We start from the raw sequence: 27068 nt of genomic DNA on the forward strand, positions 1-27068 counted from the left end.
AGGCCGTGGGGTTCCTGTGATCCAGAACCTTCACGCTATGTGCTCACCTGCCTGCGAGAGCCAGTTCAAAATGTGCATTTCCGACACCGAGTACAGAGGAACGCATTCCGAGGCCGAGGAAGCCGGACCACAGGCTGGGGAAGGCTCAGTCTGCCTTGCAGTCCTGATTTAATCACAGTTTTCCCGCTTGCCTGCCTAAGCACCAGTGTTTATGGGTTTGGTTTATGGCTTGGCTGGTTGGGCCTTTCCACAGTTCTAGCCGACCGCGCCGTGGCGGCGCGGCGGTGTTTGAGCCTCGGCGCGGCCCGTAGCGGGAAGCGCCGCTCTCGGGCTCGACATGGCGGCGGCCGGCGCGGGGGGCGGGCAGGCTCCGGGCCGCCCGGTGAGGTGAGAGCGGGCCGGGCGGGGCGGGGGCGCCGCGGGCTCCTCGCCCAGCGCGGCCGGGCGGGCACCGCCAGCACCGATCGGCGTGGCGGGGAGGCTGCTGAGGGACCCCAGTGCCGGCCCTGACCCTCCCTGGCCGGGCCGGCTCCGCAGCTGGAGCTCCAGCCGGGAACGCGCCCTTCCCCAGAGCGGCTATCCCTGCTGTGGGCGCGGTGTTAACATCTGGAAATTAACGCTGCCCTTCACCGGAGGTTAAGTCTGACGTGTTTATGTATTAACTAAATAGGACTTTTTGTTTAAAAAAGAACTCTTGCAGAATTGCTGCAAAAAAAAAAAAAAAAAAAAAAAAAGTGGTAAACTGCAAGAATAAAGGTGAAGGAAAGTGGATTCACTGTTTTAGATAGATCTCACCTGGGCTTAACTACTGAACCAGCTTTGGGGTTTAGTTGTTTTTTCAACTTTCTTAGACGAGTTAAGGTTAAAACTACATTGAGAGCAGTGTTTCTTTACATATAGGAAAGCTACTAGATAATTTGGTCTCTAAATGTTAGTGAGGCTCCAGGTTTTCCTTAAAATTATATTTGCAAAAGTTGACAAATAGTTATAAGTGGGTGTCTACGTTCTGTTTGAGATCTAAATGCGATTTGTTGAGATCTGCAAGTCGGGTCTGAAATAAAACGAAGCAGGACACCTTTTCTCCTTTTAATGCCTTTATCAAAAGCGATCAGCTCAAGATTGGGAAGCTCAACAGGTCTGCAGTCTCTGCCGACTCTCCCAGGGTGACTCATAGAAGGAGAATATGCCGAACTCTGTACACGAGGAACAGAGCTGGGGGTGTAATTGTCGTGGGAGCTTTCCGGGTGTGACTCAGATGTTAAGCCTCGTCTCTTCGCTCTCTCCGGGTCACGGTCCGAGAGGATTTTCGTGCTCAGGGTGAGGGGTAACGAAAGCCCCCAGCATCTCTTCAGGCCCAGCACTCCGCTCCTCACTAGGAGTGATCTAGACATCACTCTAATTTCCCAACTCTGTATTGGCTCGTTGTTTTGGGGGTCTTTTCAGTCCATTTGGAGTAGTAGCCTCTCATGGCATGCTGGTCTTGAGGCTATTTTGCGTGCTCCCCCTCTTAGGTCTTGTCCCTTCTCCTCACTGTCTGGGGAGGTCCCCGCTCTTCACTGTCTCGGGAGAAGAGCCGTCAAGGTAACCCCACCCGGGGCCTTTACTGATACAAAAAGGAACTATTAACGACAACGACTTGTAATTATCATAACAAACAGGTAGCACTTCAGCAGCATCAGCGGTCTGACTAGTTTTTGTAACCTTTTTCTCACAAAAAAAAAATTGGCAGATTTTTTGGTTATAACAGTGTCCAACCTGAAACCTTAAAGCCATTAGTTTAAAACAAACACAGGAGCACTACCCCCTCCCCAGGACTTTGAACACTCCCTGTGTAAACAGTGTTGACAGAAATTACTAGCAAATAGGTGTGTTTTAGACAACAAATCAGTTATTGATATTTCTCTTTAAAATTGAATTGCTGTTGTCTTTCTATTTGGTAATAGCTGTGTCATGGGATACTTTAATCATGAAAATGCACCTTTTCACAAAAAGTCGACCATGTATTTTGGTTAAAAAATGCTAATGTTTAATAGTGTGGTTTAGGAGTGCACATTTTTGCTAATTGGCTAGAAGGTGGAGTCGGGAAGAAGAGATTGCATTCACAGACTGAGCTGTCATTTTGCAAATCCTTTTTCACTACTTGTGCCCAATTAGATTTTGTGTCTCTGCAGTAGGAACAGACACGTTGCCCCATTTGTTCCCCTACCCCAGCACCTCGCAGCGGAGGGGCAGAGCAGTTTCATATTTCTGTGCTGTGCTGGCAGCAAAACTCCACACGAGCTGAGGCAATGAGAGTTGTGTTCTGTCAGAGTGGCTCGCTGCCTGCCTAGAGGGGAGTTTGCTGCTGTTAATAATCTCACAGAAAACAATTCCGTGATTGCAGCAAAATTTTAATCCGGGTGTGAGGCAGCACACTGTTTGCTGTTTGCTCGTAGCAAAGGGCTCATTCCTGCTGCCTGCTGGGGCTGCTGTCCAACTGAACGTTCATAGGGTTAGCCTCTCGACTTGGAGGGTTCCAGAAAGGAATCCTGATTAAAAGGATGGGATGGCATATGTTCTTCAGAGTAGCAGTAGTTGCATGCTGGTGCTGTGGGTTGAAAGGGGATGGGAAGTAGTTTCTCTGCATTCGTGGTTTGAACTAGAGAGCAGGAGGCAAGGGGAGGGCATGTGTAGCAGCTGAAATAAATGGTTTAAGTTGTCCCCAAAATGAATGTTGATTGTAGTACAAGAAACAGTGAGATGCAGTCAGTGCTCTGAAACCTAAATCTGGAATATGAAAGCCAACTCACGTTTGTGTTATCTGTATAATAGTGAAACGAAAGGGTGAGAGGAACAGAAAGTAAAGGAAGAGATATTGTGAGATGTTAAGCATCCAGGCAACTCAGAATTAAGTCAATATCTGTAAAACACTACTAATAATGAATACTGTGAAAATGCACAGTTGACATCCAAAGAACTTTTAACTTATCATAACTTCATATAATAGCAATTTGCTTTAAATATATGGTGTGTATTATTCTTATTTAGGTAAACAAATTTTTAATGCATAGTTCTTCCAAGTAATATCTGCGTTGTTTTTTGGTATATAGCATAATTTGAAAATATGTGTTACCAAATAAGTAATTTAAACAATAGGATTTCTTAGGCCTAGTTTTTCTCTGCAGCAATTACTGAAGCTGGTTTTACACTGTGTGTCAGTCTTTGAATCTGCCAAAACTTAGGGGCAAATCAGTCAATTCACGTCATCATTTGTTGTTCGCTGGTTTAAAAAATAAGAATTTAAAACTCAAAAGAGAATAAAGTCTAAATTTTGCATTTGAGTCAAAGTGTCTTTTAACACTTCCCCCACCAACATAAATAAAAGCAGTAAGCTATAACCTAGCACTGAGTGTTCTTGGCACTCTGGTATCACTATCATGCCAGTCGCTCTTCAGAAATCTCTTTAAGATGGGAAATTAGTTAATTACTTAAAAAATTATGGAGGCTACATGTGTCTTTTTGTATTTTGGAAGCTCTGCCCATAACATTAGAAAATGCCCCTTAAAAATACTTCTGTCTGTTTGTAACTATATTAAAAAGAAAATCACATCAGTTAAATGGATCTGAGTAGGAGGTGCTTTTGTTCTAAATATAAAATTTATCCTGATCAACTTGTTTGTTTTCTTGTTTTTGGAGGGGGGGGGAAACTGACTTGAAGGGGTGCAAATGAAGGCTTTGATTTTACATTACAAGAAATCTCTGAAAATCACACCAAATCAGTTTTTATATCTCTGTGTCCACTCTCCTTTTGTGAAATTGAGATAATAATATCTTTTTTACTCTGGGTTAAGCTCATTAACTGAGTGGGAAGTTCTTTTTGTGAATCATATACTTACTTCACTGCTAAAAGGAAGTCTTGCAAAGCATGCTGAAAAGATTTAATAGAAAATGAGAACTTATCAAATGTAATGGCGAAATAAAATAGTGTTTTAAAATAATTATGAAATGTTCTAGAAGCAAGTGGCTATCATAGAAGGGTTTTGGATATCCACAGATATCTAATAGAGATAGGTAATCAATGAGTTTTTTGGAAAACAGGCCAGGATTGTTTTCCTCTCATTCAAGTTATGAAATAAGGTTTATGCAGGACCCATTTTATATTGGTTTTCACACTTAATTGGTCTTTTTAATGTGTTCTTTTTACTCTAGATACTAAACTTCTTCATGTGACAGGATGGGTCATATTTATGTTCTATAGGCTTATAAGGAATTATTTGGCACTAAAACTTTTCTTAATTCTCTTCCAGGGCTTCAAGGGTTCTGGACCACTGTTACTGAAATGATATTACAGAAGGCAGCAGTTGCATTGTGTTTGTTGGATGAAACCCGAATATTTACTGTCGGTCAAGTGGGTGAAAGCCCTCCCTGCCGTTTACATGTGTAGGTCACTGCGGTACTGTGTTAGTCACTGTCTCTATGCAGCAATGACAAGGCTAGAAGAGGCAAACAGAGAAGTGAACATGCACTCATCGGTCAGATACCTTGGCTATCTTGCCAGAATCAACCTGCTGGTTGCCATTTGCATGGGCCTTTATGTCAGGTGGGAAAAAACTGCAGATGCACTGATTTTGGTAATATTTATTCTGGGGCTCTTTGTTCTTGGAATTGCCAGCATACTGTACTACTATTTTTCAATGGAAACAGCAAGTTTGAGTCTCTCCAATCTTTGGTTTGGTTTTTTGCTTGGCCTTCTCTGTTTTCTCAATAATTCTGCCTTCAAAATGGATGTGAAAGAAGAAGCTACAAAATATTTGCTTCTCTCTGCCATTGTTTTAAGGATATTATGTGCTTTAGTTGAAAGGATTTGTGGTTGTGTCCATCATCGACCAACTCTGCTGACAACGGTTGAGTTTTTGGAGCTAGTTGGATTTGCAATTGCCAGCACAACTATGCTGGTAGAAAAATCTCTAAGTATTATTCTGTTGGTCTTGGCTTTGGCCATGTTGATTATTGACTTACGTTTGAAGTCTTTTTTGGCAATTCCAAATTTGGCAATTTTTGGAGCCATTGCATCCCTACTCTTTTTTCCATCACTGCAGATCCCCACAAACCCTTTTGCCTTGGCGTGTTTCTTCAGCTGCCTCATTTCAGATCCCCTCCTCGACGTTTACTTCAGTGGACTTTCGGTTACTGAGCGATGGAAGCCATACCTATACCGTGGTAAAATTTGCAGGCGGCTTTCTGTCATCTCAGTTGGAGTCATTGAACTAATCTTTTTCATTCTTGCAGCCTTTAAACTACGTGATTTGGACCTCTGGTATTTTGTGATACCTGGTTTTTCTATTTTTGGAATTTTCTGGATGATCTGTCATGTGATTTTTTTTATAACTCTTTGGGGATTTCACACAAAACTCAATGACTGCCACAAGGTGTACTATACTCACCGAGCAGAAAACAACAGCCTGGACAGAGTCATGGCATCTAAAGGAATGCGTCACTTCTGTTTGATCTCAGAGCAGCTGGTATTTTTCAGCCTTGTTGCGACTGCTGTTTTGGGAGCGGTCTCTTGGCAGGTAAATAATAATCTCTTTATCTTGATCTCCTCTTGACAATAATCCTGAGAATTGCTGGATCCCTAAAATTCCTAAAATCTGATGGTGTGCTGCGGGTTAAGTTGGAATGCGTGGTTTCACGGTCCTGGGCTTTGCACTTAACACTTTAAGCTGCCTGGTCTGTGGCCTGTTAGAGCAAGTGCAACTTACCAGCTTCCTTATGTTGGTAGCATGGGAAAAGGTAAGTGCTTTCAGGGCAAAAGAGGTGAGCAATGTATTTTGCATTTACCTACATCAGAAATTGTTTTGCTTTTGAATTCATTGTGCCATAAAATTTGTTTTCAGAATAAATCACTGTGTTAAACCCTAGTAATGCTCACTAATTCTAGGGCTTTTGTTGTGGATTATTTTAATTAGATTGAAATGTATTAAATAGTGTAATTTTCAGTAATTTTGGTTTGCTTTTAATCAATTACATGGAATCAGAGATCAGCTGATAAACTGATAAATCGTTGGTATAGCATGAGCTTTAAGTGTCTCACCATCAAATCTGATTATGCACCCCAGGATAAGGTATCTGGAAGACCAGTCATTAAAATCACACAGTGGCCTTTGACTTTTCTTTCCATTTATGAGTTAAGGATGTTATCTTTTCTTTAGCAGAAAGCATACATTTCTTTCAAAATGTTTGTTCAGTGCCCAACTTAAGACACATGGTGTGTTGTCATAGTTGCAACAGGGCATTTCTTTTTCAAGTTGATACAAACCACAATAACAAATTTGTGTCCATTGACCTCTTATATAAATTACAAACATATAATAATGTATATAAAATATCCTTTTACAGTAGATCAGGTTTACAGACATGTGTTTGTACTTTTTCCAGAGCAATTTCCTGCCCGTTCCTTTGGAATTTCTAATCCTGCAGATTTTCTCAGATTAAATAACTTTGTGGATGAATGGTATTTAAGAAATTAGTGGAAGATTAAATTAACAGTTACTTTGTAACTATGTTGGGTTTGGGGTTTTGTTTTTTGTATGAAGAGCATGAGAGGTTAACAGACAAGTCTCCAAGAAACACTGGGTAGTTTTGCCTTTTTTTTGGAAGATTATCAGCACTCATAGCTGTGGTTGGACTTGCAGAATGGACAGAAGGAAACAGAACCAAAAATTCGATTCAGTGCAAAAGTTCAGGGGAATCAAGTTGGCAAGAAGTGGGTTGTAGCCAGGTAAGTAGGAATAGTTCCTCATATGCTGCTGCGCTCTGGAGCTGTGTATCATGGCATGCCATGTGTGGTGCCCCATGATTGAAGAGGCTCAGGAGGAAGCTGGACAAAATTCACAGGGGTCAGTGTACTATTTGGAAACCACGTCTGGCTCAGGGAGTTGTTGAGCCACGAGTGGTTAAAGTATTCAGGAAACATGTTTTTTCTGTCCTTACATCTCTCCTAGGCATGAATTTGGCCTCTTTGGAGACCAGACATTCTTCTGGATGGGCCTTTGGTGCAGATTAATACAGCCATTCATACATTCTTATCTTAAGGAATTTTTTTTATACTTTACATTTACATTTTTAACATATTTTTCCTTAGAGTTTCTTAGGAATGCCAAGTATTCCTCGGTCTTCAGTTCCTGAAAATGTGTTTGCTCTTCTAAAGATTATTTAAAACATTTTTTGCATATGTAAGATGTAAGAATTTTCAGTCTTTGCAACATTAGTTTGGGATTTCTGTAGCTATTTCAGTATGTGTGAATTATATTTGAAATCTGTTGAAAGTGACCTGAAAGATGAATCATTTTTTGTTTATACCTTTCCTCACTACTGAAAGCTTGTTTAATGATAGTGCATTTGATAAAAGAGATGGCTTAAAATTACTTGTGGTCTGCCATTTGACCTCCTATGAATAGAATTGCTAAAAATCTGAGCCTTGGAAAGGTTCTTCCTAACAGTCAGCTATAAATAATTAGCAGTAGCTTATAAAAAGAGCTCAGTTATAGCCAGAAATGGAGTAGTGGGAAGAGGGGGGTTCCCTTTCATGGAAAATGTTTTGCAGGCACATTATATATGCCCTCTTAACATTTCTAGTAACTGTAATATCTGTGCTTCGTACGAATCTCATGTGTATGAAAAGTCAAGACCTAAAGCACCAGTTGTCTGTTAATTGGTGTCTAGAAGTATCCTATTTTATTAAAAATGCCAGAAAGATATCAAATCTCCTTTTGTGGAAAGGTTTTTAAAGTAAGGTGAATTAACTTGCTGTAGCAGGGACAGTGGTTTTCTTACTGATGCAGAGCTGTTGAGGCTAAAAGTCCTGTCAGTCAATGACCTTCCTTGAAGGGGAGCATTGCCTTTGTAATAAGACAAGGGTTTAAAGTCTCTGTTCATGGTACTTGGGTATGTGCTTGGGGAGAACTGTAAAAATAATGTGTTAAAGTTGGGTGCATTAAAAAATGGGGTGTGTTTCAGCTGGGACATGGTCTGCTTCTGAGAATAATCCTTGTTAGAGCTGCAGAGGAAAGATGTCTTGTGTTGCTGGTAAAAATGTACGGACATTTTCTTTGCAGAATCTGCAGGAAACGGTCAGCACCTGCTTTTACATTTGTGTGAGTAATTTCAGTCAGATCAATAGACTCTTTAGTGCCAACTTAATTCAGCAATTAATCATGTGCCCGGTCGTAATTAGGCCCTTGGATTGGACAAAGATCCAGAAGAAGTCATGCAAATGACTCAGATATTACTTCTTCAAGAATCCAATAAAATGATGAAAATTTTGCAGATGAAGAGCTTTTAATTTTCAAAGATCTTGGAAAGGTTTGGGGCACTGTTTTTCTCAAAAACTTAAAATCAAATTTTGTTAAATGCTCTATGCCAAGGTATCTACAGGTTTTCTTACTGACTGGCTAAAGAGAATTATTATTCCTGAAGGCTTGTATTTAGTATTACCAGGAGAAAGATTAACTATGTTAGGGCCAGTAAAGTAATGGAATGAAGTACATTATTCAGTACATTATTCTTGGTTTTAGGGAATTTTATGAGTTAGTAAAATAATAGTATTCCTTACATGCTTGAATACTCATACTTAAATGGACTGTACCATTTAACTTGAATTATTTATAGGAGACAAAATAAGTTTACTGTCTGTATGAGTACTTTCCTCTTTGGGGGAGAGCTAATGATTTTGTAGTTTCTATTCTGGTGTGGTTGCACATATATATAGTAACATCTATATTTACTTAGACATACTTGTATTAACATCACAGGTTGAATAACTTGAATGCAAATCATATCCAGTCTTTCTCCTTCTCTTTACCCCTGCTTTTCTTCCTGGCTTGTATTTTTAATCCAATCCTCCTCAGGCTTTTCTTGTTTGGAACTATTTTTTGTTGTTTCTGTTACTCCCCCCAGAGACTCTGCTGCATCCTCTGGCCTCTTTCCGTGTTTTGTCAAATGTGCATGCCATTCCTGCCTTTTTTCATCTGTCTGTCTGCTCAAGTTTAGTTCCCTCCTTTCTTTTCTTCACTGAGAGTTTTTCCTCTTCTTGCTGATTTGCCTTCAATACTTGTGCTTTGCTGTTATTATACTGTCCTGTTGAGTTTCTTTTCTAATACCTTTATTCCCTCTTTTTCTACTATTCCATCAGCTCTTAAGCCCTAAGTGCTCCTAAGTGAGCAGTTGCTCACTGCTCACCATTTCTTCTCAAACTCACCCTCTATCATGTGTACTTTTGCTGCCTTCCTCTCTCCAGTGTGTGCTCAGCCCTCCTTGGCTCTCTTCCTCTCCAGTCCCATCCCGAGGGCTACCTCAGGTTGCCTGCTGAAATCCACAGTGGCAGCACACCTTGCTGCTGTCACCACCACTTCAAGAGCTCCTCAGTCCTGAAGGGGATCTCTGGTGTCAAGTATTCATTGTGAGTCTGAAGAGTCTATTATGTGTTTAGCGTGCTGTCAAAATTTCATTAGTTTCAGGATTCACATTTTTGTATTTAAAAACATCAGAGTTTTTAGCTTGCTTTTAAACTGATAACTGCACGTGGTTTTGCTGGAACAAATGCATGTAGATAAAAGCACAGGCTTTCCCATGGCTAGAACAGGAGTCAGGGATGGGAAACACAGCACATTAAATCTATCTACCGGTGATTGTGACAACTGTTTTCTGCAAACTCTTTCCTAGATTTTCCCACTGCTCTTCTCATAGTCAGAAGTAAAGGATTATTTATTGATCTCCATAGACTCTCTGTTCGGTAACTTGTTATAAGACTGTTTCCTCTGGTAGCTGATGTCCTTTGTAGCTTTACAAATTTTGTCTTTAAGCTTTTTTCTACCTGTAATGTAGATCTTATCCTCATTTGACATAAGCTATTCATTGAATGTTAGCATGTTACCTTTTTTCTCCTCAGCCTTCTCTGTCATAGAGGGTGTTCTTTTATTATACTTTGTTTGTTTGGGGAGTTTTGTGTATCTTTGTGTGTCTGTGTATAAAAACAGGTAAATATTTCAGCTTGGATAATGGAAAGCAGGACAGTATTTTTGCTTGGAAATGCACAAAGGCATCTTTCTCAAAGTAAGCTTTCTCAGTTACTGGTCTGTTAGATATAATCCCAGGCACCCTGCTGTGTGAGCAGTGAGTTGGACCAGATAATTTCCTGAGGCTCCTTCCAACCCCAACCATTCAGTGATCCTGTGACCATCTTAGTTGACATATGTTTAGTGTTTCATTTTTGTTTTAAACAGAAGGGTTCTTCTATAGGTCTTTGTAATTGGCTTCCAATTTAAACTAACATTTTATGCATTTTGGGGTTTTTTCTTCAGTCACACATCCATAATTAAGTACAGTTCCAGAGTTATTCTGCTTCAAACAGTGGTTATTCTTTGGGATGGAAATTGTCCTATCCATGAATATAAAATGACATCTTGGCTGTAAAATACATCTAAATTCTTCTGGTGTTCTAACAGTTACACTTAACAAGAAACAGTGCTCAAAAAAAGAGAAAGTGGAAAAACACTACCACTAGTGAAATCTCACCACTCTTTTATTATTGTCTGTCATTCCAGTCATCAGAGGCAAGGAGTAGATTTTTTTCTTTTACCTTTTCTGTGTTATTTGAAATGAGACTTAATTGTTAATTCCTTTAGAACAAGACAGACAAAGGCAAAAAAAACCCAAAAAAACCCCTGAAGATTAAGAGATAAAATGATTTCTCATGGGTTTTTTCAGTAGGATTGCCTAGATGGTCCCTGTCTTCTGTTTGCTTTTTGAGCAGTCTGTCTGGAATCAATGGGCACTTGGAGTTCAGGGATGTACTGCAGGTTCACATTGCTAGTGCAATTGAAAACAATGAAAATGGGTTGAACACATGAAAGAACAAAATCCCTTTCTGGCTCTGCCTGTACATCCATGGCCATCTGCTCCATTAAGGACCAGTCACCAAATCTTTGGGATTTAATAAAGCACTGACAGTTTCCATCTGGAATTCTAGCTGTTTATCTTAAGGGAGGAACCTGTCTTCAGTTTTACTGCAATAACTAAATCAGATATTTTTTGCTATTTGAAGTTCTTCTTGTTTAGGTATTTTTAAATGTTACTAGTCATTTTTTTGCTGTGCTGTATTTATATATATATAGTAGGATTTTATTATCCTACTATAGATTTGTTCTAATCATCATTAGGCACTTTTACATTTGTGACATATTTCTTCTAAATCAAAACTGTTGAAAAAGTGCTGACAGCAATTGCCAGCATCTTTACATTAGATGGATGTCTACAAATGTAAAATATCCAACATTTTCCTATTCCGTAGCATAAGATGGCCACTAAAAGACAACACAGTTGAAACCTCAGATGGAGCTGAGTTGATTCATAGCATTATAGAGCTTATTTCCCATTCCTGTTGTAATATTTGGTACAAACTCAAAGCAGGATACAGAGCAAGATGGATCACCGAGATGATCCTTAGTGCTTCTGTGTGACACCCTTATTTCACAAGTACTTGAGAATTTTCTTTGCCAGTATTTTAATATTAGTAAGAGCATTTTCAATATTTAAGTATTTTTTAGGAGCTAAACTCAGTGAGAGTGAGTTTTTGTGATCATTTCAGTTTGTGTTGTGGCAGAATGCTGTGGGTTTAATTAGTTGCATATGTTTAGGGGATTGGGGAAATGCAGGGAGTATTTAGAACGAGAGGGTATTGTTGTAATTGGACTACAATAAAATTAATATAAAGTAATATTATAATAGTTTATTAATTATTTAATAGTTATTGTTTAGTAATATAGTTAATAATAATATAATAGTTATTATTTAATAATAGTTTAATAATTATTTAGGACATTATGATTGCTCTTGTTTTTATTTTGTAATATGTTCACTGTTATCAAAACACTAATGCAATATAGGAGTAGTTTGCTTTATTAAAGTCCAAGAAAATATATTTATATGTGGTGTAAAAGCTGAACTTGTCACAAAAATACTTCCCTTTTTTTTTTTTGCATTACCGTTCTGGAATGTACAGTTGGAAAACTACATCTCCAAGACTTGAAATTAATTTAGCTAGAAAACTCCGCTTTTTCAACAAAGTCTTATACTTCATAAGGTTTCTACAGAAAAAAAATATAGCCAGAGCTTTATAAGTCTTTGTTGCTGCCACTTTTCAGAATGTGTTGGGAAAACAGAGCAACAAAAAGAAACACTTGCTGCTGATACATTTGAAACAGAAATTATATTTCCTTAGTTAAAGGATTTTTTTCTCTGTATTAACAACAAAACAAATTGAGGTGTTACCATAATACAGTGTTTTAAGCTTTCCTGTCTTCTGGTGATTTCAGGTAATTTATGCTATCAGTTGATAATGCTGTCAGTTAGTTATTATTGAATATCAGATTCTGGTGTTTAATTGTTGTCACCATTTCAAGGAAACATAGGTGAGATCCTTCCATCACAAGTGTAATAGGACACTTTTTAAAACCAGGACAGGTAGCCAACTATTCTTTCTTAGTGCATTAGATGGGTAAAGCTCTTCTTTCAGGCTAAATAATTGTGTTTAAAAGCTGAATGTAGTTGAGCTCGTGCCATGTGCCAACAAATTCTGGGTTGGTTTAGGTGTCATTTTTTTCAGTATAATATAATTTCCAAATTATTAATAGTGTTGACTTTGTGTTAAGTTGAACTACCAGTGCCCATCAAGTCACTGAGTCTTACACAGTAAGGCAATATCCAGATTAAAAAAAAATAACAACATTAATATTGTAGATTAGTACAAAGAGCACAAATAAAACATAGAAGAGGTCAGAGACCACAGGATTCTTCTCAAGACAGAAATCTCTAGCTATGAATTAACTTCCTTTGCCACATAGCAAACCTAAATATTTAGCAAATGCACCATGGATATTAAAGTGCTTGTTTAATTATATATTATAATACTGTTTCTATCTATCCTAAAAAATTTAATACCTGATTAAACCCATTCACATCATGCTTAAATAACTAAAATGAATCCTTATCTGTTCTGCCTCTCAGAGATATCTGGCATTTCAGAAGTCCATTTTTATTTTACTAGTACTATTGATTGAGATGTAACTGTTGAAACTTCTTGTTTGATTGTTTTTTACAGAAATCAGCTATGTATTAGTAAGTGTAATATTTTCCAAAGCTGCTTTTTTCCTTTGAAGCAGGAAAGCTTCATATGGGGTATTAGCTTTGTGAATGCTATGAAGTCCTGTAGAGGATGTTCCTTTACTCATGTGGTATTTATGTAACTGACAAAGAATTGTCTTTTTAACTGAAATAATCACAAATGATCTCAGAATTCATGTCTTGTGTGATACATAGTATTCCATAAGTTACATGTATATTTATCATAGAATGGCTTAGGTTGGAAGAGACTCTTCAATCATCACACCCAGCCATGAACCCAGCACTGTCAAGTCCACCACTAAACCACCTCCCAAAGTGTCACATATACACATCTTTTAAATACCTCCAGGGATGGATGCAATAAACCAGTGTGCTGTCATCTGATCCTAGATACATAATATCTGTGCTGTATCTCACTGAATAAGGCTGACCCTGCAGATGCTTACAGATCTTCTTATTTTATGCACATAATTAGTTTTGTGGCATTTGATTTTCTTGCCTCAGTTGGTAAACTAAGATATGATCACAGTTTTTACAGCTAAATACTGTGCTATCAGTGTTTTAAATGCATTCCTTTCAAAAGAGTGATCGTTGCTTACCAGCCACCTTCTCCCCAAGCTTTTCATTTGTCTTTACAGTAATTCACCATGTAATACATGGAAAAATAAATATACATTACCAGTAAGACTTTGCATGTTTCAGGGCCCAATTATGTGGGATCAAGCAAAGCGATTTTCATACAATACCTAAATCTCTTCATTTTCTTTTTAGCCAACCAATGGGATCTTCATGAGTGTATTTCTGATTGTTCTGCCTTTGGAGTCCATGGCGCATGGGCTTTTCCATGATCTGGGAAACTGCTTGGGAGGAACGTGTGTTGGGTATGCTATTGTGATTCCCACCAACTTTTGCAGGTATGGTTACTGTCCATTCCAGCTTCACAGTGTGAATGTATTGTTTGCTCATGGAGGCAATGCAGTGCTGTTGCTTGGATTTTCAGCAATGAAATACAAATTCAAATAATAGGCAGATTTTCTATTGCTCCTCTTTCTCGCCCTGGAATGAGTAACTCCACCTTTCTGTCTAGGTAATTTGCTTTTAGAAAGCTGATGAATACAGACCAGCTGTGCACAGGCAGATTTCTCAGCCCATATCTCACGCAAAGGAGGACTGGGGCATTTGACTGAGACCAGGTATCTTACATGAGGAGATTGAATAAACCAAACAGATCAGTTCAAAATACTTTTGAATTCAATTAAATGAGGTAGTGTCTACATTTAAAGTTCATTACAATTAGATTTTCAGATGAACTACATGTCATGTATTGGTGTGGAGAATTTGAAGCTGGTTTTTGTTCCAACGTAAATGTTACCATATGAGAAATGAATTACTGTAAAGGCATTACACTATTATTATTTGCACGTTTGTGTGTTTTTCTTAGAAGCTTTAAATTTGCAAATGCTGCTTTTGCCATAAAATTAAAATCAGTGTGTGCACATTTTTTTGTAAGTGATAAACAAGAGCTATATAAATTATCTCTTCAAGTCACAAGAGAAATATAGTAAGTTGATATGAGAGGCTTCAAAATAGAACTGCCCGATTTATGAAAACTTCACAGCTTCAGTGTGTGTAAGGGATTTAGTGGATAAGGAAGAACTTAACATCAAAGAAACCAAAGATAGTATGCTAATCTTAAATAACTGTATCTTAAATATTGTAAAAAACACATTTTTTGAGCTTCTGATTTACAGTCTTTCAGCTGTGCACCCTGAAAAAAATCCTTGTCAATTATTGTTACAGATTTGAAAAACAGATTTTCAAAATTTACATTACAATAAAAATAAATTAATTTTGTTTCCATGGTAACAATTTAATTCTTTCATTGCATTATATTATTCTGACACAGACAGTTCCCTCTAATTTTGAGCAAATGAGATACTCTTGAGCAACTGTTTAGAACCTGACAGAATTAAACTTCCTTATTAACAAAGCTTGACTGTTTCAGTGATGAACTCAGTCTTCACTTGCTGAGACAAATAGTAATGATGAGCTATTCAATGTAGCTGTACCAGTGGATAATAATTTTCATAAAAGCCCTAGACAGGTGAGAAGGTACAAAATTTAATTAGCTAGACCAATAAGGAGACTAGGTAGCTTTACGCATTGGCTTGGAAACAAAATACATTAAGAATACACACATATATACATATATAGGGAAACAACCATAATTTCATGTTTTGTATTAGTAGAGTAAGTAAAGACTTATCTCCATATTTTCACTCCCAAAACCTCTCCATGTCTGTAACTGAGCATAAATGAGGCCAATTTGGCCCAGCTGTCAGTCATGTTCCTTATCATTACCCTTATTACATCAGCTGAAGAGTGATGAATGCTTTTCTCTTTCTGAAAATATATTCTGAAAAGCACTCCCCTAACTGAGTGTATTGCAAGACCAAATTCCTGTTATTATGATTAATGAATAGCTGTGTAGACCTAAAAAAAAGTGTATTTTTTCGATATTTTAGATACTGTATATATTTGGGGTTATTTGTTATATATATATCTATATTTTATATAAAATATAGATAATGATACAAATAAAATTAATTTTGGAACCCAGGGACTCTTATTTTTCTTATATATAGAATTACTGTATTTGTGTGAGTTCCATGTTTCAGAGTATCTGAGCAAAGTGTGTATGTGGATTTCTCTTTCATCCATTATTGGAAACTAGTTTGCATTATGGTTTGTGCAGATTAGCACTCGTTTTCTCTGCATTTCTTCCCAGCTGTTCATGAAAGGTGCCTGTCTGAAGGCAGTGCTCCTCAGTGGGACTTCATGAAATTTTTGGAGCCTCCCTTCTTCCTATCACAGCTTCCTTCTCTCCCTCTGTCTCTCAATTGCAGGAATAGCATAGGGTTGAGTAAGACTATGCTTGGAATTGAAGTGTGACAGAAGGGAGATAGTGGTCCCTCACTCAAATGCAGTCATTTGAGTTGTTTATGAACTGTAAATTTGAAGTAAATTTGAATTTAGAACAGTGCTACCTCATAGCAGACAGAATATGCACAGGGGAAAATAGCAGCAGCTACTAGAAGTCCACTTAGCCTAAAATAATTTTCAGCCATAATCATTAGCTGTTCTTCTCTTTAGTCCTGATGGCCAACCAACTCTTCTTCCACCTGACCATGTCCAAGAGTTAAATCTGAGGTCTACTGGCATGCTTAATGCCATCCAAAGATTTTTTGCTTATCACATGATCGAGACATATGGTTGTGACTACTCTACAAGCGGGCTGACCTTCGATACCCTTCACTCCAAGATCAAGTCTTTCCTTGAACTTCGGACTGCAGATGGACCCAGACACGATACCTACATCCTGTATTACAGTGGTCACTCACATGGCACTGGTGAATGGGCTCTGGCAGGTAAGTGATCTGGGGATTTTTTTTTTTGTTAATTGTTTTGATTATTGATAACCTTTCCAACTCAATTCATTAATTCTGTAAAAAATCATACTGTATTGCAAAACTTTGAAGTTTTGAATGTACTTACTACCGGCTTGTTCAGAATGGCAAAGAACCATCAGTCTTTGGAGAACAGTTTTATACAACTTCCTGGCAGGGAGGAAAGAAAGGAAAAGGTTGTAGTATTACAGAGCATGACTGTTAAGAGATTCAGAGGCTACAAGAAATTGAGAAAACAATCCAAGTTGCAGGCTGACTACCTGTGCTAGTGGAGAGAATGGAGAAATGCAGAAGCCCCTTTGGGATGCAGGTAAGTTATTGTTAAGAGGTAGCTCTTTCCTTCCCTTGCATTGTGTGGCAGTCAGGTATGTTACTTCATTAACTTTGTCATTTTAGTATTTACTGACCTTGATAAAAATCCTTTTACAGCAAACTAATCTTCCACTTATTCTCAAAATTGTCTAATGTTGTTGACTCCAAATATTTTCTTTCAAGTTTAAACACAGTTTCATATTCCCCTGATTTTCCTCGCACATGATTTTTGTATTCAACAAGTTAACTTTAAAGATTGCTTTTTTCCATGCATGGAATTAAAAGTGGAAATTACACACTCCTGCTCTAAAGACAGATTTTCCCCAGTATTTTGAGGAATATTTGTTCACTGTAACAAACAAGCATAATCTTTTCTCATTCCTTGGACATGACAGAAGGAATTACAGAGTGTTCTGTGACACTGTCAGTTGACTGTCATGAAGGACTGCATTTATGTCTTTAAGATGTGCTTTGCTTTTTTTTTGTAAAAGAATCAGTAAAAGAAACAGGAGGCAGATACACAATTCACACTACAAAAGCAGGTCTTCAAACATATAACAAACCTTGTATCATAAAAACAGGTATGATTTGCTGACACTGTGGACTTTGGGAGTGATTGTGGGCATAGTGTAGCCTCAAGATTGTAAACCTCTATTTAAAGTGCCAGTTTAATGCCTTGTCATATGCTTGGCATAGACTTCACTGTTTCCCCCTTTCTTGGCCCATTTGTTTGGTAAACTTAATGAAGTTGTCAAATCATTGCAAGGTTTAGCCTTGCTCTGCTGCTGTAGGGAACTGAAGTCACTGTGTGCAGAATGGTAATCTCATAGTAAATACATTTAAAATTTGTAACTTTTTTCTTCCTGGGATAGAATTAATTCTCTTGGATAGCACTTTGCCTGTGAGCTCCAGGCTCTTTGTCAGCAGTGTCTCTCCAGGTGCATGTGCCCTTCGGTGGGGCGTGCCCTTCATTGTGTGCTCAGGCTGAGGTGGGTGCGCAGGCACAAGTCAGTTTCCATCTGGAGGCTCTGTACCTGTTCTGGTGCAGCTCCATCCGTGAACCTTTAGACCTGCTGAAAAACAGTGTGTATTTTCTCCCAAGGGCTTTATCTGTATTTTCAGAGATTTTAAAAAGCCACAGCTTTTACTGTGACCTTAGTGCAAGTGATGAGCTACAGTGTATGTAGGGTGGCCAAATTACTTCTCTGAGAAGGGGGTTGTTTGTCCACAAGAGCAGCTGCCACTCTGTGGAATTGCTGAGTGTGTCCACACCTTGTGTGGAGCAGACTATCAGCAAAACTCCACCTCCCACCTGTGCTCCAGCCAGCAGCGTAGACAAAGTCAGCTTTCTTGCATGTGTAGAGCCAAATGTTGCTGCAAAAATTGGACAGCTTTCACCCCAGACCTGGCTTACTACATCTAGCCACCCTGGAGTGTGACTGGGGCTTCAGGTCCCTCTGCAGCATGTAGGTAGCTGTAACCTAAATTGATATCTAGCCTTTAGGAGAAAGGCCAAGGTAACTGTTTATACTCTGAGTGCTGAAAGATCCAGTGTGTAAATACAGTGGTGTTCAACTTCCTCACAAAGCTCCTTTTTAGTTCTCTGTCCAAACACATCTTCAGCTTCTACATGGATACACATATAGTCACATAAAGGAGAACAGGCAGCTGTCATAGGTCTTGCACATTTTTTTTTGTGATTAATTTTAGTTAAATTGTGGAATGTAATGTGATCCTCCTTCCAGATATCACTGCTCCTGCATGGAACTTGAAAGTAGAAACTGAAAATATAAAGGCTGTAATTGTGCCCCATGTATTGGACACTGGCGTTTTGTGACAGATGGAGCCTTGGCCATCAGTTCCAGTAATGTGTGCTATCCTCTGACCTGTAAAGAGGATGAAAAGAGATGACAACAATGAAAAAAACCCATTCATCTGATTAAAAAAGTAGTTTCTCACTGCTGGCTTATGCCATGGTACAGCACAGTAGTAGCAGTGTAGTCTTTGCTTTGTAATGACATATTGCAAAAGAGGCTTACTGAATTAATTAATTCAGTAATGATGTTTCTCTGTTGTTGGAAGCTGAGATACAGCACTGTGGTGTAAAAAAGAAACTGTTAACTAGTCATGCATGAAGCATGAGCAGTCAAATGACCTGGGGGGTCATGTTGTCTGAGTGAAGGCAAAGGCATGAGCTGGGCTAATAAAGCTTTGTCTCTGTTCCTGAAACTGTTGGCGTACCTGTTGTCCTGCTAAACCTGCCAGAGAGCCAGAGGTGGCCAGGCACCTGCATTTCTTGCACAGCTTGGTGCCAAAACCTTGTGCTGGGTGACAAGCCCATGTGTTTGAGGTCCATAGGGTTGGAAGCCAAGCATGTGTTTGCTTGTATCTGTGAAGGATGAGATGGTTTTCTTTGGATGATTCTATCCAGTTCTGTTTTGAAATCACATGCACTCCTACACCGCTACACTTTAATAAAGTTTATTTATAAGCCTTTAAAATGTGAACAAATAAAGAAAATTTTACAGATAATTCACACAGAAAGTGTACCTAGAAAAAGAAAACTACTTCTGTATAAGTTTCTGCTGTAAATAACTACAGCAATTTGAGGATCATGTACCGAGACAAGTCATTTCTTTTTGTTTGTATCCTAGAGATTTTTTTGGTACTAAATTTCCCAGTTTTTCATTTTCTTGGAGAAAGGTGCAGCCCTGGAATTTTGCTTTTACTTTAACTACAATAGCATGCACAACACTTTAATTCTGAGATATTAATTTGAAGCACTTTTTTGTCACCCCTTACAGGTAGAACTGTAAGTGCTGAAATATGCAGCTAGCAACATTTTAAACACTGCTTCATCATAGTCACTAGTGAAAAATCACTCTGGAATTAAAATTCAGTTATTTTAAATACCTTTCTCCTTTTTCTTCATTTTTTTTAAGTTGATATTTTGAAACTTCAATATTTTGTTGTAAACCTGTATCATAGCTTCAACTAGCCAGAACTGAGGCATACCAGTTCTTTACTTTAGTATCACTGGGGAGACAATGGAGAGTTGTTTGCAAGATGTTGTCCTCAGGTACCTGAGTAAGTAAGCAGTCTGCCTTTCAAAGCTACACAGATCCTGCAGCATTCAGTACATTTAAGCAGAAGGACTTCCCACAATAGATAACATTTCAGGTTTAATTACAATCTCCTCTTTCAAAGTGCTGTTGGAACAGGAGCTAGAAAAAACACAAGAAGTTGGAGACTAGTTGCAAGGGTCTTCTGACCTGATAGGAAAAGAATATTGTGGAAAAATTCCAATGAGATTTTTGTTTCATTGAGTTGTAAATCGATACCTGTTTTCTTGAAGCTCTGAAAACAGCTATCTCTAGAGAGAATCTCTTCATTCCTGGTCATGTGAATTTTTGTGCTTGCTTTGGTTCCCACCATTTGAAAATGTATTTTCCTCTAAATTCATCTCTTAGACGAGTCTTTTTTTAATATTCATAAAAACATTCTAAGAGTCCTATTCCTGTTCCTAAAATTATTAAGATTTAATACAAAAGAAACTTTATTTCAGATTTTTTCAGTTTATCTGTATTTTCCAGATTTCATCAATTGCCTATAATTTCTTTCATTCTGTAAAGGAATTCCTTTTTTGTTATTGTTGGTGGGTTTTCTTTCTAATCAAGGGTAAGTTAATGGCTTTATTTGCCAGAGCAAGTCAGTTAATACCTCTATGGAGATATGCAGCATTTACAGACAGAAAGGATGAATTGAAAACATCTGTTATATCTGTCCAGATTGTTCAAGTAAGGGATTCTTAGAACCAGTCAAAACAGTTAAAGTTCTGCAGAAGTCTCTGTTTCTTCATCCTGATGCTAAATCTTTTTGTCCTTGTGGCAGGGGGTGATGCTTTACGACTGGACACGCTCTTGGAGTGGTGGAGAGAAAAGAACGGCACTTTTTGTTCTCGACTGATCATTGTTTTAGACTGTGAGAACTCTCAGCCTTGGGTTAAAGAAGTAAGAAAAGTAAATGACCAGTATGTTGCTGTGCAAGGAGCAGAAATGGCCAGAGTTGTAGACATCGAGGAAGCAGACCCTCCACAGCTCGGTGACTTCACCAGGCAATGGGTTGAGTACAACTGTAACCCTGACAGCAGCATCAGCTGGTCTGAGAAGGGCCGCACGGTGAGAGCCATGTACGGGGTCTCAAAGCACTGGAGCGACTACACTCTGCATTTGCCAACGGGAAGTGATGTTGCCAAACACTGGATGATGTACTTCCCACGCATCACCTATCCATTAGTACATTTGGCAAACTGGTTTTGTGGTCTCAATCTGTTCTGGGTCTGTAAAGCTTGCTTTAGGTGCTTAAAAAGATTGAAAATGAGTTGGTTTCTTCCCACAGTGCTGGATACAGGACAGGGCTTCAAACTCGTCAAATCCTAATCAGCAACCAAAGAGAAAATGAAGTGAGAGCTTTGTGAACTTTCTCACTGTACCATATTTAAAACTTTTTCTATTACTATTTTTCTCTGAAAAAGTCTGCTCTACTCACTTTATTCAGCTTTTTGAGCAGCTACAGTATATGCAACAGTTAGAAATTGCAATCTTAAACAGAAGAGGGTAGAACTATGATATTTTAAATTTTGTTACATGTACATTTGTAAGAGACTTATTTAATACGACCATGCATTTTGGAGACAGGTCCCATGTTCATATGTCTTACTTAAGGCAGCCTTTGTTTAGAGACACCAGTTTGATGGACAGGAGCTCCTGTGAATGTTACACGATGCTGATCTGTCATTTATGTTCACTATACAGTTTAAATAGAGGAAAGAAACCAACCTACTACCCCAATCAATTTATGTGTGCTTGAAATTATGTGGTGGGATCACTGAGCCAAAAAAACCCCAGAATATATAGCTACTGTATGTAAGTAGCTACCAAAAAGCTTTAGTTTTATTTGCTTTTACATCTTGTGCCCTGCCTCAGTTGTCTACTGCCATCAGTGGAAACTTGCCATGGAAAACAAGGAAATCAGACAACCCTTTAATGCTCTGATACTTCTCAGACAGTTTTGAAGTGTGTTTTGAAGGGAGTTTTAAAAATATTCAGTGTTACTTTCAACATAAAATATCTTGCTGGTGATCTTTGAGCATACATTCCCAGAAGTTAATTTATATATGGAATAAAAACTGCAGTGAACATTTTTCCCTCACCTGCTAAGTGATTCTCAAATTTCCAGGCTCTTACTAGTTTGTATTGTGAAAAGCTAATCTGAAGAAAACAAAGCAAAACAAAACCCAAGAAATTTAACAAAGAAAATAATCCTTAGATAAAAAATGGGAATATGAGTGTTGTCTTGCTTCCATGTTTATCTGAAGTCCTTGTTGTGGCTAAGATCTTGATTCTGTGAAGTTCTGAGTACAGAGTTGGACCAGTGAATTCATTATCTATTAAAACCACAAGCAAAGTTTGTTTGAATGGGTTATTCCCTTAGGAGAAGAGGGAATCCTCAGTATTCCTTAAGTCTTTTCTCCCACCCACAAGGTCCTGATTTTAATCCTTCCAGAGCTGGATGGGACTCTAGAAATCCTTTCCTTCAGTCATAAAAGCTGCATAGCTTTTTTTATGTCAATTTTTCAAGTACAGAAAATTAGGAGTGAAACAAGTAAGTGGCTAAGACAGTACAATTTGTGGTCATTTATTTGCATATGTGTGTGCAATTCAGTAGACATACAGTTCACTTTTTTCTGTTTCCATCAGTATTTTAATAAAAGTGTTAGAGAGCAGCTGATATTTGTCTAAAAGATAACTTATTAATTTTTTTTATTTAAATACATGCAAATAATATGTAGCTCAATAAGTCTTTGCCATCATGGCTTTTTCTAATGCCATTTGAGCTTTTTAGCCAGCCAAGTTAGAGAATCTGCTAGCACTGATACCCATCAGTAGCTCCTGAAATAAATGATGAGAGCTACAACAGCCAAAGCAATTTGTACCCACCAGATTCAAAATGGTGATTTTCTCAGATCTAAAAGTGGCAGCCACTAAGTTTCTTCATTAGTATGTATTACACAATGTTGTTTAGCCAAGGCACTGCCTCCCACACTGCTTTCCCTTTCTCCATCCCCTTCCATAGTGTGAGAAGGGGATAAAGAAATAAGAGATTAATTATATCCTATGAAGACTAAATGCCTTTGGGTCTTCTCTGAATAAATGCTGTGATTGCAGCTCTGTCAGGGAATCAAGAGGTGGCAGTTGTCAGTAAGGACAGAGGGTTCTCACACCACCTGACTTCAGGTATCCAACTTAAGGTCCTAATGTGGGAGACAGAGGTAGGAGTCATCTCATTTAAATTCAGATGTTCAAAAACCAAATACCTGAATCCATGCTAGTGACCTGAAGTGCTCCACTGCTCATTAGCAAGGAGAAGTAAATATTTCCAGAGGAAGACTGGTTTAGTCTCTATTCTAGAATGACTTTTGAGGGCATTGCATTTTTTTTGTTTGTTTTGCTTTCTGTGCCAAAGGTCAAGCAGACAAATCCCTTACATCTCTTGAATAACCTTAGAGCACCTCTAAGCTATCCTCTGGAGCCTGAGCTGGGTACCTAAGCTCCTTGTTCAAGCACATAAAGTGGATACTTGAAGTTGGGTTGAACAAGGATCTGTCAGGTTGCAGAAAAGCAGTGCTGCCTTCTGCAGAAGTCACTGTCTTCCATTCCTGGTCATCAGCTCTTGAGTATAGATGCATAAAGACTCCTTTACATTTGGTTTGTAAAATCACCATTGTTTTGACTTCTCTTTCAGTAGAAGTTCACCTGATTGCATCATAAACTGTTAGAGCTTGAGCCTTTGAAATTTTAGTAAAGTCCCCATAAATACCTCATAGCAACCCTGTGAACATTTTGAACATTTGAAGTCAAGAAGTTAGTCCTTTCTGTTCTGGAAAAGCTTTAAATATCAACCATAACACTTGCCACTAATTATAATTGACAGATCTTAATGGGTAAGATTCTACCTGCTACTGTTACATTTTTATGGACATCATCTGTATCTTTCTTTTTGTACATGAAAGGGAACAAGAAAAGTGTGGGATTCCTGACCTCTCCTGAATCTGTGAACAGGAATCTGCTGTGTAGTGCAGTGATGGACTTAGCTCTGGGCAGAATAAATGGAACAGTTTGTCCTGCTGTTTTGCCTCTGGATATTAAATGGTTTCCAGCTTACTTACCAAAGTTAGATTTTTCTCCTAGGATAGACTGGGTGTTATTTAGCTGTTTGCTGAAAGGCACATAAAGACCTGAAAAAGAGAGCAAAAATACTATTTGCAAAACTAATCATGTGTTTGCAGATTTGTTTCTATTTTCTCAATTACAGACCTCTGGTTTTCTAAATTTGGGGTAGTTCCAACATGAGCTAAGGTGTTCCTACTTCTGATTTTGTTACTGCAAAGGCATGGTGAAAATGCTAACTTTAAAAGAAATGTTTACAGCTGTTCCTATTATGAGGCCTTTTTGGACAAAGAGACTGTCATGTGTTTCAAAACACTATCAAACCAGGGCTATGGATGATGAGGAATTCAACTTCATCAGTTCTTCACTTCTGCACTGACTTCTATCAAAGCATCCTACAGTGTCCCACATTCCCAGGTGGAATTTTTCTCCAGCTCCTGGTGCTTATGCCTCTCCACAGGTCTCTGCCCAGCCTTGGGCATGTGCCTGAGGGACGAACACTGGGAGCTCCTGTGATCTAAGTGAGGAGTTACCCTTCTGCTATTCCTGTATGAAAGACAGGGCCTGAAGGAAATTTAAATCTAATTCCAAAGAATGTTGCATATGCTATCAGTTACCTACATGTTGTTTAGTGGTAACGTGTACAGATTTCTGGGTAGAGAGAAACATTTTTGCAAGGTTTGTCTCTGTACTGTATATTCAGACATTTTGCTATAAAGTTTGTTATAAACTTGTGTCACAGCATGATTTTATGTTGACTTTGTTTCATTTACCTCCTGTATAGTACCAGCCTTGCTGAAACATGCAAATGCACTGAGTCTACAAAGGGGTTCAAATTGCATATTCACAGTGGTGTTTTTCTCTGAACAAGTATTGGGGGGGAAAAAAAGCCATTATTCTTCATTTTTGCACTACTAGAGTGATGTACTTGCAGTTCCTTATGCTTTGTATGCCTTGTAGTTGTTGTCCAGTCTTCAGTTCAAGTTTTTCCCAAAATAATTTTGTATATTTTGTAAAAGCATAGTTAATGCTTTGCTAGCAGCAAAGCACCTCTGTTGCCAGCAGTAGACAACAAAATCAGATTAATTTTCTTGTTTATAAATACCTTTTGTGAGAGGATTTTTACTGAATATACGGTTTTTAGATGTGTAAATAGATTTTTTGAGTGTATTTGTGATACTGCTTAAATATATTTTGCTGTTTTGGATGCTCATTTCAATTTCATCTTTTTGTTTGTGTCTTGATCGCTTTCCAGATTTCTGTGCTCCCTCTTGAATTACATGAGGGTTTGCTGTACAGCTTGCTTCACAGGAGGTTTTTTATAACTAGAAATTGCAACAGAGTTTATGGAAAATAGAGTATTTTGAAAATACTCTAAGGAATATTTTTAGTTTAATAATTTAATAGAAATGAGAAATACTAGCTTAAATTGTTAATGCCTTTCACCTTGTCTTTTTTATCACTTATTCAACAAGCTAGTAAAAATGCTGTTTATACTTCAAGACATAATTTTATAGAGATATAATTGAAGACTTCCTTTACATGAGTACTTGTAGTTAGTCAAATTTCTTATCTCCAGTAAGATCAAGTTGATGGAAGGTTCCTGTGTGAGATCAAGCCTGGGAGAGGAAGTAGAAGGAAACTGTTGCTGCAGAATCGTGAGGATGACAAATCCACACATCTGCTTCTCACAGAAATTGCTGGGGAGGTTCCTGCACTTGGTCCTCATGGAACAGTCCCAGCATTCCTCTTAACAGGCTTGGACTTGTTAAGTGAGGATTTTGGCAGGCAATGGAGAAGCAGAGTGGTACTGTGATAAGGGGTGATGGGTATCTCAGTGGTAATCCAATGTCCTGAGCTGCCAAGAAGGCATGGCCAGTTCTTCTGGCACATTGACTGGCTGAGTACAAGGATGATTGAGCGACACCTCTTGGTTGGTTGGAGTTTTTTTAACAGAAGGAGTTTAATTTTGGCTGTTGTACTTTGTGATTAATTCATTAATTTTGTAATTTACTACTCAGTATTCTTTCCTTACTAAACTTGTGTAGATCCTTTCTGTTCAGTCACAAATCCAGAGGTAACCCTAGAGGACAGCACAGCTCACCCTCAGTGCTGCCCTGCAGATAATTCTAAGGCTCTTTGAATGGAGTCAGACAACCCAAGATATGTCTCCATCCATGGCACTGGGTTTGCTGGTTGTTTTTGGTTACCTAGGAAATAAAAACAAATAGCTCTTTCAAAGTTGAAAGAATGTTTCTCCTTAGGTGTTGTTCCAAAGATACATTATTATTGGAAAACAAGTGTAGCAAAAATTTTAACCCCTTGATTTGGGGCAGGGAAGGCACCAAGGAGTCGATCAACGTTACCTGCCACACCAGCACTGCTTTCAGCTGCTGTCTGTTGGCATTGAGAAGTCAAAATAAAACTCTTACTACTGGATTATAATGGAGACCAGAAAGCTGGATCAGTAAAGGCCCTCAGTATTACAGAGCTCACCTTTAGAGACTCAGGCCTTGAAGGAGTTTAACTTCCTCACACAATCATGGGCACACACCTTGGGTGTTTGTGAGGGGTTGGTCACCCTGCAAGCAACAGTCTAAATCTTTAGGATACTGAGGAGGAAGATGATATTGCCTAGAGGTGCCTGCAGCATCCCGCTCCTTACTAGCTCCAGCTAGTGACATGGAAATTTAAAATTTCACTCCTTGCCAGCACTGAATTATTTTCCCTATGAAGTAATTATATAGTCACTTCAAGGTGTAGTGAAACATTCTGGGCTCTTACCTCAGATACCGCTCTGCACAGAGCTAAGGATGTCCCAGTGCTGATGCTGATGGACAAAAGCAGCCAGCTCTGCTTATTACAGTCAGTTTTGTAGTTAATAACTGCTAAAACAAAT

General features: G+C 38.4%; 1 protein-coding gene across 1 annotated transcript; it reads left to right on the forward strand.

Moving 5' to 3' along the window:
• Positions 1 to 336: 336 nt before the first annotated feature.
• Positions 337 to 25382, forward strand: TMEM168 (transmembrane protein 168). The gene is made up of 5 exons (XM_036401433.2): positions 337 to 387; positions 4287 to 5552; positions 13933 to 14075; positions 16315 to 16589; positions 20832 to 25382. Exons 2-5 carry the CDS (start codon positions 4359 to 4361, stop codon positions 21377 to 21379), a joined length of 2160 nt encoding a protein of 719 aa, XP_036257326.1. The 5' UTR covers positions 337 to 387; positions 4287 to 4358; the 3' UTR covers positions 21380 to 25382.
• The last annotated feature ends 1686 nt before the right edge of the window (positions 25383 to 27068 follow it).

This window comes from Molothrus ater, chromosome 5 (genome assembly GCF_012460135.2).
Source record: "Molothrus ater isolate BHLD 08-10-18 breed brown headed cowbird chromosome 5, BPBGC_Mater_1.1, whole genome shotgun sequence".
Lineage (NCBI taxonomy): Eukaryota > Metazoa > Chordata > Aves > Passeriformes > Icteridae > Molothrus > Molothrus ater.

Coding starts and splice junctions, on each gene's coding strand:
- TMEM168 (XM_036401433.2), top strand. CDS start 4,359: ATGAAACCCGAATATTTACTGTCGGTCAAGTGGGTGAAAGCCCTCCCT. Junction 14,076..16,314: donor ATTCCCACCAACTTTTGCAG/GTATGGTTACTG, acceptor TCTTCTCTTTAG/TCCTGATGGCCAACCAACTC. Junction 16,590..20,831: donor TGGTGAATGGGCTCTGGCAG/GTAAGTGATCTG, acceptor TCCTTGTGGCAG/GGGGTGATGCTTTACGACTG.